We start from the raw sequence: 17,802 nt of genomic DNA, 5'->3' as shown, positions 1-17,802 counted from the left end.
CAGTATTTATAAAGCACTTTTCAAAACATAATATGATATATTTTGTTTTTATTTAAACAGCGCAGATTTTTCACGACACAACTTGCTCTCTCTCGCAAGCTAAAGAGGAATTTTCACTGTGGTTCTTTTGTGTCAATGCTTTGAGCGTCGTGCCCATGAGCCAATAAGATTCGAAATAAAGCTTTCGAGCCCACCCTGCAGTGTACATGTGGCCAATCATAGTCGAGATGTGACATAATTGGGCGGGCTGAAGCGCACAACAGGATAGTCTGCGTTGTATATATCTCAACGTCGGCTACCAGGAAAAATAGTTAGCTAAGCTTATCTTCACAGATGGTAGTGGGGCCAGGGAGCAACGCTGTATTGTAGGGGCAAACTATACAAAAAATCAAGCTGCATTCATGAATTTACTCACATAATTATTCATATAGGGCCCGATATTTATCGTTTAACATATAAAAAGGAGCAACTAACTCCTGTTTTGGCGTATTAAATGGAGGAGAAGAAGGAAGACGGAGACTCGGAGATACAGGAACACGGACCCGAGCACTGGTTCTCAAAATGGGAGCGGCAGTGTTTGGCCGAAGCGGAGCAGAGGGAGCCGAGCGAGGAGGAGGCCGACAACGACCAGGATAAACTGTGGCACCTCTTCCAGAACTCCGCCACCGCCGTGGCACAGTTATACAAAGGTGCACACCAGCGCTTTCTTTTTGCCTGTTGTTGGTTCAACTAGGCTAGCATTGCTAGTTAGCCTTTAGCTTGTTGGTTAGCATCCTGGCTAATAACGCGTTACTGTAAACTAACGTAGAATGCTAACTAGCATGCTAGCAAACTCTCTGGTCACTACTGGGTGGCGTTTACAGCTGATTTTGCAATGCTAAATTTAGCTAGCTGTTAGCCAGTGACATATAATAGTTACGAAACCTAATTATATTGTCAAAAAACTTTCATTTTACTGGCATAATTATAGTATTTTAACATGAATATATTTTACTATTCGACGGTTTGTTGAAGTTTTGTCACCAGAAGAAAGCTAACGTAAGCCAGGCTAGTTACAAAATGGCGATGGTAACAACAATCGTAGCTACGCGACATTCCCAGATGACAGTCTCTGGTTTACTGTCAGTGTTACCATCTGTTACACCGGACATGACTTGCTGTTGAAATGTGCTATTATACTATATAGAGTTAACGGCACTTGTATGTACTCTTGTTCTTAAACGCTCCGTTTGCTGCTGATCGTGCAGTTTGTTTTGCAACGGGTAATAATCACAAAATGGCGAAGATTGTATTCTGTGGAAATATTGGTTTGTGAGCAATATGCTATCGTTAAGGTACCATCAAACATACTACATTCATGTCCATAATGTCAGAGCTTGTTAAGTGAATCCGTGTTTGACATGTATGTTTGACATAGCAACTTTAGTGCTGATGGTGCAGTTAAGTTTGTGTGTCGGTGCTTTCTTGCTAAATACGCTGCTGCCAAGCTGGCCATCTAGCGCTGGCTGACAGTTATTTTTATGCCAAACCATGTCCCTGCAATTGTAGAAGCAGGACAAAATGGCGAATGAAAAGGATCTCCACTTCAACCCTGTAATCACCAAGCCTCTCAGATGTTTTGTTGTCCCTTTTGGTCACATTTATCAAGCGTGCTTTCCTTCACATGTGTGTTGTGTATAGAAACTAAACATATTTCCCCTTTCTGTCCACAGACAGAGTATGCCATCAGCAGGGCCTGTCATTGTGGGTGCCATTTCAGAACTCTGCCACAGCAGTCACCAACCTCTACAAAGGTACCTATATAACCATATCATAATCCATACTTTTGCTACTTCTTTTTGTGCTTTCATTTGATCAAAACAGAGTGTTGCTGACTATCATTGTACTTGTAAATGCAGACAAGTTTTATTGAGAGGTTCATCCAACATGTGGTAAACAGACCTGCCACTGTCATTATCAATCTCATCCGCTCTATTGATCTGTCCGTCACAGGGCTTGTAGGTCTTCAATATGTCTGTGAAATTCATGTTCACCATATTGATAGATGAACAATAGAATGGTTTAACAATGTAAGGAAATTACCAGTGAAAGGGAGGCGCTCTGTTGTCGTAAGAAAGAGATTGTACTGGACTTGGATCCCAATTTGGCCTGTTTACCTTCCAAAACCTGGCAGAGGGTAGAATTAGCTTTAGCGAGTGAGCAACTTCCAGAAGTAAATGCTGTTTCTTTCAGAAGCTGTCAGTCATGTGATTTTCTTATTATGTTTTCCCAAAAAACATGCATAACTGAAAGTATTAACACCATAACCCATGACACTAAGATTTCTGTATGTATGTTTTCAAAGGTATCTGCTTGGCATTTTGAACACATCATAATGAAAAATGCTATATCTTTTTTTACCATCTCAGAGAGTGTGGAGGCCCATCAGAGAACCTTTGATCGGGGCATCCAGACAGGTCACCAGCGCCGTAATAAGGTGGGCTGCTCCTGCATCTGGAGAAATTGTGATGTTACACCTTCCTTTCACATTTGTATGAAATTCCAAACCATTGCTTCTAGATTATTTTAGGTGTACATAGCAGGCCTGTCAAGAGGGTTACAAATTGCGTCATAAAATAGAACCTTGCCTAAGGACGGATTCCGCTTGTATTGGATTGCAGGACATGCTGGCTTGGGTGAAGAAGCGACGGAGAACCATCCGCAGGGAGGATCTTATCAGCTTTCTGTGCGGCAAAGCACCCCCGCACAGGAGTAGCAGAGCCAACACCCGACTTGCCATAGTTGCCCCGAGTCGGGCTAACTCACCAGCGGAGACCGGCTCATCCGTGGAAGCAGACCTACAGCCCTTCAGGGAGGCCATAGCACTGCACGGTGAGTGAAGAGCACGCCATTCTGTCCATCTAATCAGACATGGGATTTACAACCCAGGTGGTAGTTGCATAGGGATCTAACTGCTGGTCTTTAAGGCCCGTATATGATAAAAAAACAGCCTTTGTACACTAAGGTTCTTCTACGTGTTTGTGGGACCTCCTGATTCCACAGCTCCATTCTAGATTGAAAGGCTTTATTGTCGCATGCACAATTGCTACATGTAATTTGTCAATTTAAATAAAAATAAAAGTCCTAGGCTCCTTCAACAATGCAAGATACAATATAGTTAAGACATCAAAAAATAGCCTAAGAGGAAATACATTTAAATTAAAACGCAGCAAGACAAGATTACTGAATGTATAATTAACTTCTGTACTGGGGCGTACACTTCTGCATGTTTTTTATAATATATATATAACAAGCAGACTGTAACTGGATGTCTGTGTTCTAAACATAAGTAAATGAAAATGCTTAAGAGCTTTCTTCAAATGTTTTGTAACAAGGGGAATTTATTTCCTTTCATTATTGACGCTTTTACTGATTTACATCTTCTAAGGTAAACCAAATAACTGTTTTGGTATGTGTGTGTCTGTGTGTGTGCGTGCCTGTCCCCCGTCATGGTGCTCAGCCACATGTGTGCCAGAGATAAGGGCATGTTGTGTACAGGCGTGTTTGTTTTGGACTTCTTGAGCCTGCCTGTGAGAGGGGAAACATACTCTCTTTATCATTTATAAATATGCAGATGTTGGTATTTCTGATGTGCTGTCAGTACAGATAAAGATTCAGAACTTTTATCTGAAGGTCCTCTCTTTGAAAGGGTAGCTCAGGTCAGGGCGTAAGGCATTCGGTGGTGTAGGTTACAGAAACAGGTCTCACTGTCAGGAGGTTTGTACGCGTCTCCTTACTCAGTTATCAGATAGCTTTTGCTTTCACCACCACTGCCTCTGTGTTGGGACAGACATCAGTTTTGATTTACATAAACAAATTGCACGACAATAGGATTCACTATTTTGTTGTTACAGACAACTTAGTATCTTGAACAAATGTGAAAAACCAAAGCAGTTGCAGATTTGATTTAAATCTCCTGACTCCTGTTCTCTTCTGAAATACAAATGGGAGACTGAAACGGACTCTCGAATAACAGCCTGACTTTGACAAATGAAGTCCCGTCACAGAGCTGTTTACTTTATGTGTCCTTTCCCGTCACAAGGACCTACCTGTTTATATCCCAGAGACAAAAGGGACATGCCCTTGAGATTAATACTTAAATGGTAAGGCAATGCCCAATACTAAACTTATTCGTCCCGAAATATATCTTTCTGGTCATGTGTGTCCAGTGTACTTTCCCCAGACAGTTGATATTTGGGTTCAAACTAATGCTATGTTATGGTGTGCATGGTTGGTTGTTGGTAAAGGTTGGGTCGATCGAGGCAAATTGCAGCTGCAACTAAAATGTTGTTCAGACTAATGCCATCAAGATTGCTCATCCGGGCCCCGGCTGTGGCGCAACTGGCTGGGGCACCTGCACCGTATGCCGGCGACCCGGGTTCGATTCCCGACTCTCTCCCACTTTCCTGTCACTCTCCACCGTCCTATCCGATTAAAAGCAAAAAGCCCCCAAAAATATCTAAAAAATTAATAAAGATTGCTCATCTGTCTGAATTTTCCAAAGAATGCCTTTTTTGTTGTTGTGCTATTTCATGATTTTGTCGTTTTGATTGTCTGTTTTCTAATTTTATACACCCAACATCTATTGCACGTCTGTCTGTCCTGAGACGGTTGCTCAGCTGTTGCTACAGTTTTTCCTCTCGTGCTGTATCACTGTAAAGCAATGTGAGGCAAATGTGTCATTAGTGATAGTGGACTATATAACTCAGATTTGATTTATGATCCCGTCTCCTCCCCCCACAGGTCTGAGTGGGGCCATGGCAAGCATTAGCGTTCGCTCCGGTGCTCCGGGGTCTCCCACACATGTGAGTGGGAGCAGCAGTAACGGAAGCGGCGCCGGCGTAGGTGCTTCCTCCGGATCGGGGCCGGTGTGCCGCAGCCGGCGCAACGGGCTCCAGGACGTCGACCTGAACACTTTCATCTCGGAAGAGATGGCGCTGCATCTGGACTCTACAGGCGCCGCCTCTGCCGGAGGGGGAGGAACCAGGAAACGAAACTCCACCCAGTGCAGCGACGTCATCACAGACTCCCCTACGCACAAACGCAACAGGATGATCTGATCTGCTGCCTGCCTCTGTGAGGGGGGGAAGCCTTCAGAGACAAGGCTAGGAGAGGGGGGAGTTGGAGGGGATGACGTGGGACCGATGCACAAACGGATGGACAGACATTCAGCTGCCTGGCTGTGCAGAAGAACGTGTGAAAATGAAAACGCAGACAGAAGTTCCCAGTCTGCTCTTTCCAGATGTTGAATGAACTCCATTCCTTGTCTCCTTTCCCTGCACTATTACTACAAATCACTGCAATCAGAACTGTGTGTGTGTGTGTGTGTGTGTGTGTGTGTGTGTGTGTGTGTGTGTGTGTGTGTGTGTGTGTGTGTGTGTGTGTGTGTGTGTGTGTGTGTGTGTGTGTGTGTGTGTGTGTGTGTGTGTGTGTGTGTCAGTCAGAGAGGTCCGGACGCCATCGCCGCCCCGGAAAGGAGACAATGACGGAGAACTCATTATGGGATACAGACAGTTCTCAAACGCGCACTGTGCTGCTTCGACGAGTAAAAGCCACTTTGATCCTCGACACATTTGTGCCCTTCCCTCCCTGAACCCCACTCATCCTCACCCGCCACCTTAATAAGGAAGTGAGGGCCATGATCGTCTCGCTCAGTGAACCGAGTTGCTCGCCAAACGTTGGAGCCCACACTCTGTCAGAGACTCGCAACCCTCTGCGACAAACACGTGATCTTTCTGTTGCTTCACCGTCGTCGGTGGGGGAGCCGAATCGCAGTCGGACACATGTGGCATCATCCAGCTCAGTTACATTTCTCCAGGTCAATGGCACGTCACTTTACTCTCCTAACGGCTTCTTTGTGGCTCCATTTAGCAAAGCCAGTTGCCATGTTCCTTAGTTGAAACCACCAGTGTTAAAGTTGTAGGTGTGTTGCCTCTGTTAGCAGCATTGATAGCCAAGTTAAATCTTTCTCCACCTTTTTTTCTGTTGATTTAAAAAGGAAAGTATATTTTTATTTTGTTTGTGAATACAGCTTGTCATAAAGCTTGCCCCTTTACCCTAGTCTTATACAAAAAGCAACTGCTCTTTTACGTGATCTTGTGATTGTCCTGAGCTGCAATAAGGATTTCTTTGCACTTAATTCTCACCACGAACTCATGCAAACAAATCGGCTCTTCCATTGTATCCCAGTTGTAGCCTCGATTAGCACATCACTCACTGCTTAGAGGAAGTCAACACTCTGTAGGACTAGAAACACATCTTTGGTCCAATAACTCTTCAGACATTTCGCACTTGGGCTCCACATGTATTCAAAGAGTCTTTTTCCGCCTGACAAATGATTTATCGGAATGTAATCGGTGCTGTAAAGAAAGCGTAAATCATAGAAATGTTTACAGAGGTAGCGTTTCTAAATCGACCCACCAAACACGCCAGTCAGTGCACACACTACAGCATTATCTGGCTGGAGTTGCTCTGCTTTTTGTATCAGGGCCGTGTGCATCAATGAGGCGTGGACATTTTTTTAAACAGAAGGTTGAAACTCCTCGCTGGTTTCATTCAAACTGTTGTTGCCTTCAAACATTTTGTAACAGTGAAGAGTCGGAGACGCTGATATCGCATGAGCCCAACATTTAAGTGTATTCACAGTTTAAGTAAAAGGAACTGGGCTGAATTTTTTTTAGGATGTTTTGAAAGATATTTGAATCTTAAGTTGTTTTTTTTGTGTGAACTCAATTGGCCTTATTTAGCATAGGATGCTAACAAAAGCTAAATTATTATGAATTCTTGAGTTATTTAGTAATTAAATATCCCCAGTGATGCCCTGCCATAGAAGTGATCGAGTACATTTTGCCTTCAATTCACCTGTAGCTGACCGGTGGGACTTCACTGTTTCCTTCTCCTCTTCCCATCGTTCACGCCCCTTCAACTTGTACGACTTGGAAAAGTGGCTTTCCTTTTAGTTGTATAAAGCATGCCAGTTTTTTAACTTCTGTTACAGTTTGGTCACAGATTTTCAATTTTCTTTTGCGTTTTAGGTTGGCTTTTAGATTCATACATCATATCTGGCTTGTCTGTGGAAAAGAAAAGGCTGCAAGTTGTTGCAACTGTTAAAATTAAGAGTTTATTCTTGCATACAAGGGAAACCACTGAGTGAGAGGGATTAAAACAAGTAGCTCATAATGGAGATTTGGTTTGCATACAGAAAAAGTATTTCATGGTGAGGATTCGTGGTTTACATCTTTCAAAAAAGCTAGAAATGTATGTCCTGGTTAGCTTCAGCTAGCCTGAGGCTGGTTAATAATGTAACATAGGAAGGGTCAATGTTGATGAAATAGGAACCTCAGCCCTTAAAGCCCCCTGCACGAGCCAGTGTATGGAGATTATGTGAATCTGACCTGTCAACACGCTCTTTATTTAATCAGACGAAGCATTTAGAATATTTTTGTTCTCTTTCTCCAGGCACAGTTTCTGTGCCTAGCACTCCACACCGACTGAAACCAAATGGTGCGTGATGTTACAAATGAGTGGTTATAACCTCCCTAGTGTTTCTGCTGCGTGACAACAAAGGGAAGATGTGAAGTGGCTGCTAACAGGAAAAATGAATTAAGTCTCCCCCCCCCCCCCCCCAAAAAGGCTCGACTACAGAGAGTTGGTGGCGTCTTTCTAATTGACCTGCATTGATTAGCTGGGTTATAATAGAGGGAGGGGGGCACTTTGTGTTTTTCTTTCTTCCCCCGGTCCAATCACCGGCCTTCATCCACATTGTTCTCAAAAAGGCTGAGTCATGCCACATGTCTCTGGAGCCAACACTATTATCAGCTGTTTCTTGATACTTATTTGTTTTAAAAAGTAATAAATGGCTAATCTATATACTTAACATTTAATTGTTGGTATGATATATATGTGGTTCACATTGTAAGATAAATAAAAACATTGAATTGAATATGGATGGACTGTTTCATTAAAGACAAGAAAATGGAGTTCTATTTTTGTTATTTAATTAAGGGTTTGTACAGAAGCATTTTATTTGTGCGCTTGCACCTCTTGAGCTTCTGGAAAAGAAAGTGCAAGTTGCATTTGATCAAAGTGTACTTAACATAAAGCTAACCTTTGTAGGCTAAGTAAGGAAGCTTATTTTTACTCTTGGTTTTTACACTATAAGCAGATATATTTTGAGAAGTCAAAAACTTGCACCACAGGTTCCCCTATAAACCGGATACATCTGGTTGCTGTTAGACCTGGCATGCAAATGAGCAGCAGTTGGCACATAGAATAATTTGCATGTCTATTGTATCATCATTATTAAAAGTAATAATATTATTAATAATATATCTTACTCAATTGGCAAGAGATGATGCACAAGCAAGGAAGAGTCAACTGAGGGATCTGTTTGGTAGTTAGTGGCATTTTGTGTAAAAGAAAAACCCCGAACAATATTCCTGTCGTTAATTTAGATGAGAATACCTGGGTGATATACCTGAAGTAATGACGGTCACTAAAGCATTAAAATGTGTTTGTTGGGAGTTGTTGTTCCTTAGTTATTTGTGACTTTATCTCTGGACTGGGTTATTGAAGGGTCACATACACTACACTTATCTCGGCCCTGCTTAAGAACACTAGATGGTGTCAAAGGACAGCATTGGAAAAACTCACTTTTCCAAATGTCATCGGTCTGTGATGGGGAAATGTCAAATACAGGCCTACAGTGTGTGATGCTGCTCTGATAGTGTAGCAACTATCTTTAATAGCGACAGTAAATACATGAATTCAAATACAAAAACTGCAGAGTCGAATCCTTTCTATCTTAAAGTCTCCTGTTGGAGTTTTCAAACTCTAGTAGCTATATGATTATTATTATTATTATTATTATTTTCAAAACTTGCATACAGACAGGTGACTCTAAAAGGTGTCCAGCCACTGGCCTGTATCAACTGTACCGGGGTGTTACACTATTCCAGTCGCCCAACAGGTGGCAGTAGCGCGCCGAAATACACAGCAGTAGATCGATGCAGTAAAAAGAAGAAGCTAGCAATAAAACGTGGATGCTAACAACTTTGCAAACATTTTAAGGGAAGGAAATGTATGACCTCTAATCAACATGGTTTTTTGAGGAAAAAACATGAACGTAAACACACATGTTGTTTCCAACAAAACTCTTCCTTTACAGCTTAGTTAGCTTAAAGTAGCACTGAGCAATGTTCATATAGACAACACGTCTTCTTTCTAAAACATGAAACAACAATCCCATTCTTGAATAGTTTATATATGTAATTACTTGTTTAGTCTTCATCCCATCCTTTGATGGCATGCTGCTATGCTTCGTTGCGAATTACAACCAAATGACGAGGAAACCAGTGTGCCCTAGCGCGTGCAGACTACACACTTACACCACGAGGTACCTTACAAGAAATCTATGAGAAATGGTCAGCTGGCTTTACATCCAATAGGATAAAAGATTTTTAAAAGCTCTGGGTTTGGTATTAGGAATCACATATTTAAACATTTGTGTAGTTGCTGGAGGAAAAACACAAAGTGGTTAATAGATTTTAAAGCAGAAAGCTGAGTCCATGTGAGGCAGATTTTCAAGCATTTCTATTTATTTAATTGCTGTACTATTTTAAATGTTGGCTACTGTATAGTCACTGAGTATAACAAAGGCAAAGCACAGGGGGCTGTCCTGCACAAATCAACAAATTAAAATGAACATTGCAGTTGATCATTTGAAGAAAACAGAAATAAAACACATTAAATAAAACAAAATATAAGCCAGTGGTGGAGAATGCAAACAAGTCCTTCAACATTAAAAATAAAACAACATAAGAGCATCCAAAAAGCGCTTATATGAGTGTACTAAAATGTGGAAATGAATAAAGCACATGTACAGCAAACATCCTTAATCACCACTGTTGTTGCTAGTGTTTTGGTCCATAGGTGTCTAACAGTGTACAGTACAGGCACCGCCTTCCTTTCAAAGCTCCTCCACCTCCTCATCCTCATCTACAGCTGCTACCGTAGAGTGAAGATTGTGGTTATATGCAGCTACACAGAGATCCTTGAGTATCTCCACAGCAAAATGACCAGTAAACATGAACATACTGCAATAGAAAACCAAATTAATCATCTGGAAAATGTACTAGTGCCTGTATGTTGTGCCCCTTGTAGGCATCTCAAACTGCTTTGTTGTGTGTAGTTTAATGACCACACCTCATAGGATTTCTGGATTTTTGAAGACCTTTCTATATTTGGAGCTTGAAAACTGCCTCTTGCAGCTATATCTGATTTTATTCTTCATGTGCTTTTCCCATTCTCAAACACTACAATCTCATAAGGGTTTTATACAGGACCAAGTGTTTGTGAATAGCAGAGAAATGTATGGTATTTTGGGAGGTGGAGGAATAGACGGTGAGCTCTCAGAGTCCATATGTGATGGGAGACCCCCACCCTGACCTGACACTGGCATCTGGTAAGGGTGTGGATCCTGCTGACGGTTTTTGGTGCAGGATTCAGATCTGGCTGAGAGGCAGGAACTTCTGGTAGTAGCTCTTGGTTACGTCTATCATCAGGTCCTGCGTGCATTCTGGGAGCTCTCCTGAAAACAGACCTGAGGGAGAGAAGACATGGTGGATAAACAGAAGGTAAAGGAGTCAGGTGTGTGTGTGTGCGTGCGTGTGTGTGTGGTGGAGCTGACCTGGGCATCCAGAGAACACGGTAAAAGGCGGCACCACGGTCTCAGGTGGGAGCACTGTATTGTCTAAGATCTTGCAGCAGTCCTTCAGCACACAGCGCCGACCCTGCACACAAAACCAGTTAACACAATGGATTGAGACAATTCAGAAAAATCTAGGAGAAAGCAGGTTTATAGTCAAAAGAAAACTGGATTAGAGTCTGCTTTGTTTTTGGTCTCCACATTGTTTCTTGTGTTGGGACTGTATGTATAGAATAACATCTGTACAAACCCTCATAGTCAAAAAATACACATAAATGTATATAAATGTACAAAATACCTCAAACGTACATGATGCTTTACTTATAAAAAGATGAAGACAAGAAGAATCATTTTAATATAGGGGAAATTCATGCCAGAATGTACTTTTCCAGGGTCTCAAGGCTCATTTATTTTCAATAGCTTTCATGTCATGGGACCTTATTACTCCAAATAAGGGCAGCATTTTATTGCTGCACAGGATCAGTAGAACACAGATATTTTTGGTGATATTATATGATTATTTTATTTTAAATTCTGCAGTTTCTTTGATTCAATCAACAGAATTCTTTGTTTATTAAAAACAAACATAATTTAAATGTTCTCTGTTTCAATCGTGGAATATAGTAAGGCAATTGTTATAACATGAAATCTCATCCTGCAAAACTGAACACTAGCAATAATGTCATTTTTTTAATATTTAAATGTGTTCCTTTCATCCCAGGTCTGCGCCTGCTCAAAGCAGCCTGCCTGCACTCAGTTCATCTGAACATGACTACCATGTGACTGTTTCACCAGAGGCTAGAGGAGACACTGCTTCTGTTTATATCCCCTCTCACCAGGGCAGCACTTTCTCTCCCTTAACATTTTTCTGCTTAGTTTAGTGTGTATGAGTGCTTTCATCCCACTCACTATGACACAGTTCTTCCCAATATGGACATAGGAACCGATCTGTGCTGCATTGACCACACAGTCCTCCTCGATGAAGACGTGGTCTCCAATGTGCAGCGGGAAGAAAGCCACTCTGGAGGGAGAGATGGCGGGTGGGAGCAGAAAGAGAATGAAGTCAGATGTTTGTTTAGTGGTCATATAGCAATCAGAAATTAAAGGGACCGTTCCCCCAAAACATAAATTTATGAGGAGCTGGAATCAGGGTTTAGATTCTCTTTGGAGCGCTGCAGGAGACGAGCTTCTGTTTCACAGTTTAATTGAAACTGATAAATCATAAACAAGGCGAAACCTTCTGTATCTCCATTTATTTATTTTTTCAATGAAGTGTTTTTTGTCTAGATATTTTAAATGCAAGATGCCAAGACAAGTGGTTACTCTCAAATACAGGAGGGTTTATCCTGAGTAACCGGGTCATGATTTGTAGAAAGAGATGTACATTTTTTAGGCTTTTTAGCACCACAAGCTGCCACCTAGTTCCATTACCCTGGAAAAAGTTTAGTATTTATCATATCTGTGACATAAAAAGCACCAATGAGAGGATAAATATGTCTTTTTGATGTCAGGGAGAAGTGTCCATTAGGTTAAAATAATATATCTGTAATTCTGCCTGTTACCTGTTGTATGTAAGCATGTAATGACAGAAAAAGACGCGTTACCCTTTGCTGAACTTTTTGAAAGGTGGTCGGATTACACTGCGGCTCTTCACCACACAGTGTCTGCCCACCCTGACATTAGCAAGGTCCCCTCGGATGATGCAGTCATTCATTACTATAGTCTGGAAGAGACAACACACACTCAATAAACCACTCGTCACAGCCTAATAAAGTTGACTGATAACAACATAACTGCGCTGACAGAAAGCGGTATAATTCACATCAAGCAGACTGTTTTCCTTACTTTTCCATTGAGAACGATGTTTTGACTCCCACACAGCACTGACTGTCTGCTCACTTTGTTACCGGAAGCCTGGAAATCAACAAACAACAATTAAAAACACTGCATAAAAGTGAATTTCTGTCTAACAATGATTTCAGTTCTCCAAACGCCCAACGCCCAGATCAGCTTCGGTTAGCAACTAGCTAGCTAGCAACGGATTAAAATCAAACATATTACCGTTTCAATGTACTCCGCTTTGTTGTACAGTATTTCAGACAACTCCATGGCTGGGAATAAATAGAATATAGTATATATTTAGTGAAATATGAAGCACAGTGGGGATGATTTAGTGATAATAATCCTCTGTGTTGCTGCTCTGCTGTCAGGTCTCTTCTTCTGCCGACTGTGAGGGCTTCTCAGACTAAACCAGTTGAGTGCCAAATCATCGATATATTTCGTTAAATTTAACCATTTAAACCATAATCTTGTGTACATTTCATTTGAGGTGTAACTTCCTGACTGATAATTGATAAATTCTAGAATTATTCTACTCATTTGCGTCAAGTGGTAAGGTAATTCATCCGTTGTGTTATCGATTAGTCCTCACTGAGATTAATCATATTTCTTGTGAAAGTTTGTATATTTCATTCTTATAAAATTCGGTACTTATAATCATCTTTTTTTAAGGATATTTGTATTTAAGTAACATATAAATCTGTACAAATACAATAAAATATTCCAAATAACGACAGTTTGTGTTGCTACTCTGCTGTCAGACAATACTAGTTGAGTGCCTAATCATCGATACATTACGTTAAACCAAGCACTTAAACTATCCACCGTTGTTTGATATATTTGAGCTGTATCGTGCTGACAATTGAGCCATTTTTAATGTGTAGAAATATTCTATTTATTTGTGTTATGTGGTAAGGTAATTATGAAACAACTAATCCGTAGCATTATTCTGTTATCAATCCTATCACCTTTGCAATTCTGTTTACTTTTTTTATGAAATCCAATGTTAATAGACATAGATCTTTAGAATGTGTTATAATTACATTCTAAACTGCACAACCACACAACCTAATAGCTGAAATAATACAACAAGAATGAACACAGTTGGAGTTGTGCGCATGCGTACTGGGTAGCTCATGACCCTGTCTCTTCTTCGCGTTGCACGCTGGGATCCTTCAGTCACTGTTTCTCCGTCATGGCGGCCCGTGTCCTGCAGCACTGTGTCCGCACGCTGAGGCTCTCCTCCGGTCACCTGGCCCTCAGAGCCGCCGTGGTCCCGGCAGCTCCTCTCCACCGAGCCCTCTCCTTCTACTCGGCCGACCGGAGAACGCGGTGTGTGAACCGGGTGAGTCTCCGGTAACATTGAGCCGTCGGGGCCTAAGCAGCGGTGACCTACCGACGCCTTTCAAACATGTCAGGCTAAACCGGCGTGCCAAAAGTTCTTAACGCCATGCAAGTAGTTTAATTTAACACCAAGGAACATGTGTGTGCGACACATCCTTACTGAAGTCCACTGAATATTGACACGTTTTATTTTGGGTTGCACAACAGCCATATTTTGCTTGTTGCGCAGCTAGCCTGTTAGCTAATGGACACACATTTGTGTTGTTGTCCCTGTTTCACCTTCAATTTACAGCCATGTGGAGACTTACAGCTAAACCTAATCGCCTTTTAACACTACACAGCTAGTTGTAGTTATATGGTTAATAGGTAATCGTGCTTGTCAGAAAGACGTAGCGCTTGTGTGTGATGTTAGCTTGATCAATTTCTGTTATCTAAAGCGTGGGAAGCATGATCACTTATTTGATGATACTTTAATGCATGTTGTCCAAAATAAGGGTGATATAAAGCAATAACTGATTCCAAAAGTCAAGCATCACTTTAATTAGTTAGAACATTTAGAAAGAAGGTAGTATTGGTTGTATAGCTCATTCATTCAGTCTATCAACCTTTATGACAGATTCAGGGATGAAAGATAACATACTAGACATAATATAGGAGGAATACAAAGGCATGATAGTATAAAGAGAATATACGTCAGTGTCATATTGAGACAGTTATACCCTTATCTGTCTCAGCTGGGATTAGTATGTTGCACTAAACCATGTTTCAAGTCCAGGATGATTTTATTTTTAGAAGTCATTTAGCCTGTAATAAAACATCAGATTTGTTAGTGCTGATAACACAAACATTTCACATCCCTTCTACACCCATCTCTTCAGTAATATTCTCCGAGCATTGTTATTCATAAACTACTTTAAGTCGATTTAAATTGTAGTTTGACCAGTGTGCACTATTGATCATTAGGAAATCAATAGTGGGTTAAAGCCTGCTATCATTTTGCGCCCGTAACATTTTGACCCACAGATTGTAAGTGAGCATGAACGGCTTTAAACTAATTCAGTAGTTTGTATCTTCGCCCTCTGTCCATTTCCATGACCTTCATCCAACTCATTGTCCCTGCTCCTGACACCTCTCCTCCGCCTCCTCCTCAGATCCCCTCATTGGACGTGTTGTGCCGGCAGTATGGTCACCTGCCCCCACTCACCCTAGAATCCATCGAAGAACGCGTCCTGTACGTCCTGAAGCTTTACGACAAGATCAACCCCGAGAAGGTGAGAGCCAGCGCCGAATAGCGAGGAAACCGCCAAGTCAAAAGAATAAAATTGAATGAGTAGTGATAATCCAGTTCTTATTTTAAATATCCATGATGCATATCCAGACCATGAGCTGAGCACGTCTGTTACTGTGTGCTCCACAGCTGCAGGCCACCTCCCACTTTATGAAAGACCTGGGGCTGGACAGTTTGGACCAGGTGGAGATCATCATGGCCATGGAGGACGAGTTCGGTGAGTCTGCACGTCATGAAATATCACAAAACAATATGCGAACAAGTTTTTGGTAAGAAGCCTGAATTAAGAACTGAAGAGAGTTTCACATTTTGTTCTACTACAGTAAATACCCTACTTATGAACAGTAGCCCCCAGCTGATGTCTAAAGCCTCAACTAAGAACAAAAAAACATATTTTAAAGGATCTTTTTTTTCTCTGTAGGCTTTGAGATCCCTGACGGAGAAGCAGAGAAGCTGATGTCTCCTGACGACATTGTACAGTACATCGCAGACAAGAAGGACATTTACGAATAATCTGCTCTCTAGTTCACTGCAGAGGTACGTTTCCCGTCTCCTCACACACCTCGCCTACATGTATTCATTCTGCCGTTCCCGTGTACTCACTCGCTGCTGTTCTCTTCCACGCAGGTTGGCCCCAGCGTGACCCCCACTGGAAGTCCACTTCCCACTTCCTCCCGCTCTTCTGTCCGTTACGGCAGCGTCAACGTCAGCTGCCGTGTCTCGTGTTTGACTGTATTTAAATGAACATGTACTTTCGGAGCTCGGAGATAAACAAAATATTGCGTAAGGTTATAACAGGTTGGGGTTTTTTTCTTCCTCTCCCAGCTCCACAATGTTTAATTTCTCTTGGATCAATAAATACACCTGATGTATAGATCTGTGCTTCTCATGTCCTATTCATTTCCATAATGCAGGTACATCAACATGTCTGAGTTAAATGAAGATCGAAATATTTAGAAGGTTATATGCTGTGCAGTAGATTATAAAATAAGCACGGCTCAGTTTGAAGTCAAAATATCATTTATCACTCCCAACAGTTTTTACCTTACAGATGTTTAAGCGGTTTCTGTGCTAATGACATTTTTTCATAAGATCTTCAATTTACTGCCACACTGAACTAAATGCAGTGGTTTCCAACTTCTGGTTTGGGACCCCAAATGAGGGTTGCAAAGGTTTCTGGGGGTGGGTCGGGGTTAAGGGTCCAGACATCAGGACAACTCAAAAGCCAATTAAGTATAATTTTTCAAATTGAAATAAGATTAAAACCAGGAAAACTGATGATGCAATATTCACGGGAAATAATCCGCTCCAAATTCTTAATATATCATAATATTTTGGGTTATTGTACCATTTATCAGTTCGGTTATCAAATCATTGAATATATTAAATATCCTTAAAATATGTCTCTCGTCAGTCGGGTTATCAGTTTAGAAACAGTGATAGAATAGGGCTCCTTTAAATCACAAGGGTCATTACTTTCTACAGAACCTGTATTGTTTGTGACACTTTGGTGTATTTATCAGAAGATCAGAAAATATTGATCATACTCCGGCTTCTCTCAATATCTACTAATAATTATGTAGGTTTACTCCCAACAGAAGCTTGAAGGACATTTGCTCAAAGGGATACACATTTTTTTAACCAAGGATCAGAATACTTGTTCCACCACTCGGTCAAACAAATATTGCTGTTTTTAATCTACCTCCAAGTCAGTAGTTTAACCTGAGATCTAACAAGAGATTTGAAAATATGAACAACTAGAGGAACCTGGAGACAGCTGCATTATTTGATCTACATTACCCAAATCTTTATATTTTGAACATCTTTTTGCTTATTATTAATATTGTTCAAAATACTTCCGTTTCACAAATTAATGACAATGTGGTTTTTTTGTAATTGTATATTAATTACTTCATTTGTTGTACCAAACTTCCACCATTTAAGGAATATTTTTGTCACTGAAGTGAACATCCCAAAATGTCACAGCTGATTTGCTGAGCTAAAAACAATTTCATTATTGGCTTAAAAGCATTACAGTTATACAACAAATACATGATTTGAACAGTTACACATCACAGTGTTGTATCGATGAGCAGACGAGGAGAAATGACGAGTCGAGGAGAAAAGTGCTGAGTCATTGTTAGTCTTTTATTGAGGGTTGTACCCAAGTTTTACAGCTTTGTATGATGGCTGCAGGAGCCAGAGGGTTACAAACAGTAATCAGTATACGAGTACAGCCAACAGAAGACCTACTACTCACTACTCTACACCTTAGTACAGATTCTCTTAAGAGCACTAAAATCCAGAAAAAAATAAAGGAGAAAAAAATACAGAACAAACCAAGCAACAAAGGAAGGAGAATAAAAGGATTAAATGAAACCAAACGAATAGACAGCATCAGAGGAGACATTCATTATTAGAGCACACTGGAGTTGGTTTTCTATACCTTGTAATATCAGGCGACTTCGTTTTTGTCAATTTTTATACCCATACAAATAAAGATTGTCCTTCAAAAAGTGCAGTTTCCCCCGAAGTTTAAGATAAAATCCTTTTGATGACCCGAGGAAGACATTTGAAAATAAAAAGG

The 17,802-nt window shown here is 41.0% G+C and overlaps 3 protein-coding genes across 3 annotated transcripts; 2 read left to right on the top strand and 1 right to left on the bottom strand.

Moving 5' to 3' along the window:
* Positions 1-294: 294 nt before the first annotated feature.
* Positions 295-7,981, top strand: hapstr1a (HUWE1 associated protein modifying stress responses a). Its single transcript, XM_063903391.1, has 5 exons — positions 295-689; positions 1,713-1,793; positions 2,409-2,476; positions 2,661-2,871; positions 4,783-7,981. Exons 1-5 carry the CDS (start codon positions 494-496, stop codon positions 5,097-5,099), a joined length of 873 nt encoding a protein of 290 aa, XP_063759461.1. The 5' UTR covers positions 295-493; the 3' UTR covers positions 5,100-7,981.
* Positions 7,487-13,006, bottom strand: dctn5 (dynactin 5). The gene is made up of 6 exons (XM_063903392.1): positions 12,806-13,006; positions 12,590-12,658; positions 12,349-12,467; positions 11,654-11,765; positions 10,727-10,829; positions 7,487-10,639 (listed from the first exon to the last, which is right to left on the bottom strand). The coding sequence occupies exons 1-6, from the start codon at positions 12,851-12,853 to the stop codon at positions 10,542-10,544; spliced, it is 549 nt and encodes a 182-aa protein (XP_063759462.1). The 5' UTR covers positions 12,854-13,006; the 3' UTR covers positions 7,487-10,541.
* A 687-nt stretch (positions 13,007-13,693) lies between these two features.
* ndufab1b (NADH:ubiquinone oxidoreductase subunit AB1b) lies at positions 13,694-16,091 on the top strand. The gene is made up of 5 exons (XM_063903042.1): positions 13,694-13,928; positions 15,079-15,198; positions 15,345-15,432; positions 15,637-15,752; positions 15,843-16,091. Exons 1-4 carry the CDS (start codon positions 13,779-13,781, stop codon positions 15,726-15,728), a joined length of 450 nt encoding a protein of 149 aa, XP_063759112.1. The 5' UTR covers positions 13,694-13,778; the 3' UTR covers positions 15,729-15,752; positions 15,843-16,091.
* Positions 16,092-17,802: the final 1,711 nt, after the last annotated feature.

This window comes from Eleginops maclovinus, chromosome 16 (genome assembly GCF_036324505.1).
Source record: "Eleginops maclovinus isolate JMC-PN-2008 ecotype Puerto Natales chromosome 16, JC_Emac_rtc_rv5, whole genome shotgun sequence".
Classification (NCBI taxonomy): Eukaryota; Metazoa; Chordata; class Actinopteri; order Perciformes; family Eleginopidae; genus Eleginops; species Eleginops maclovinus.
The sequence above is the reverse complement of the archived record's forward strand: the minus strand, read 5'-3'. Positions and strand labels throughout refer to the sequence as shown.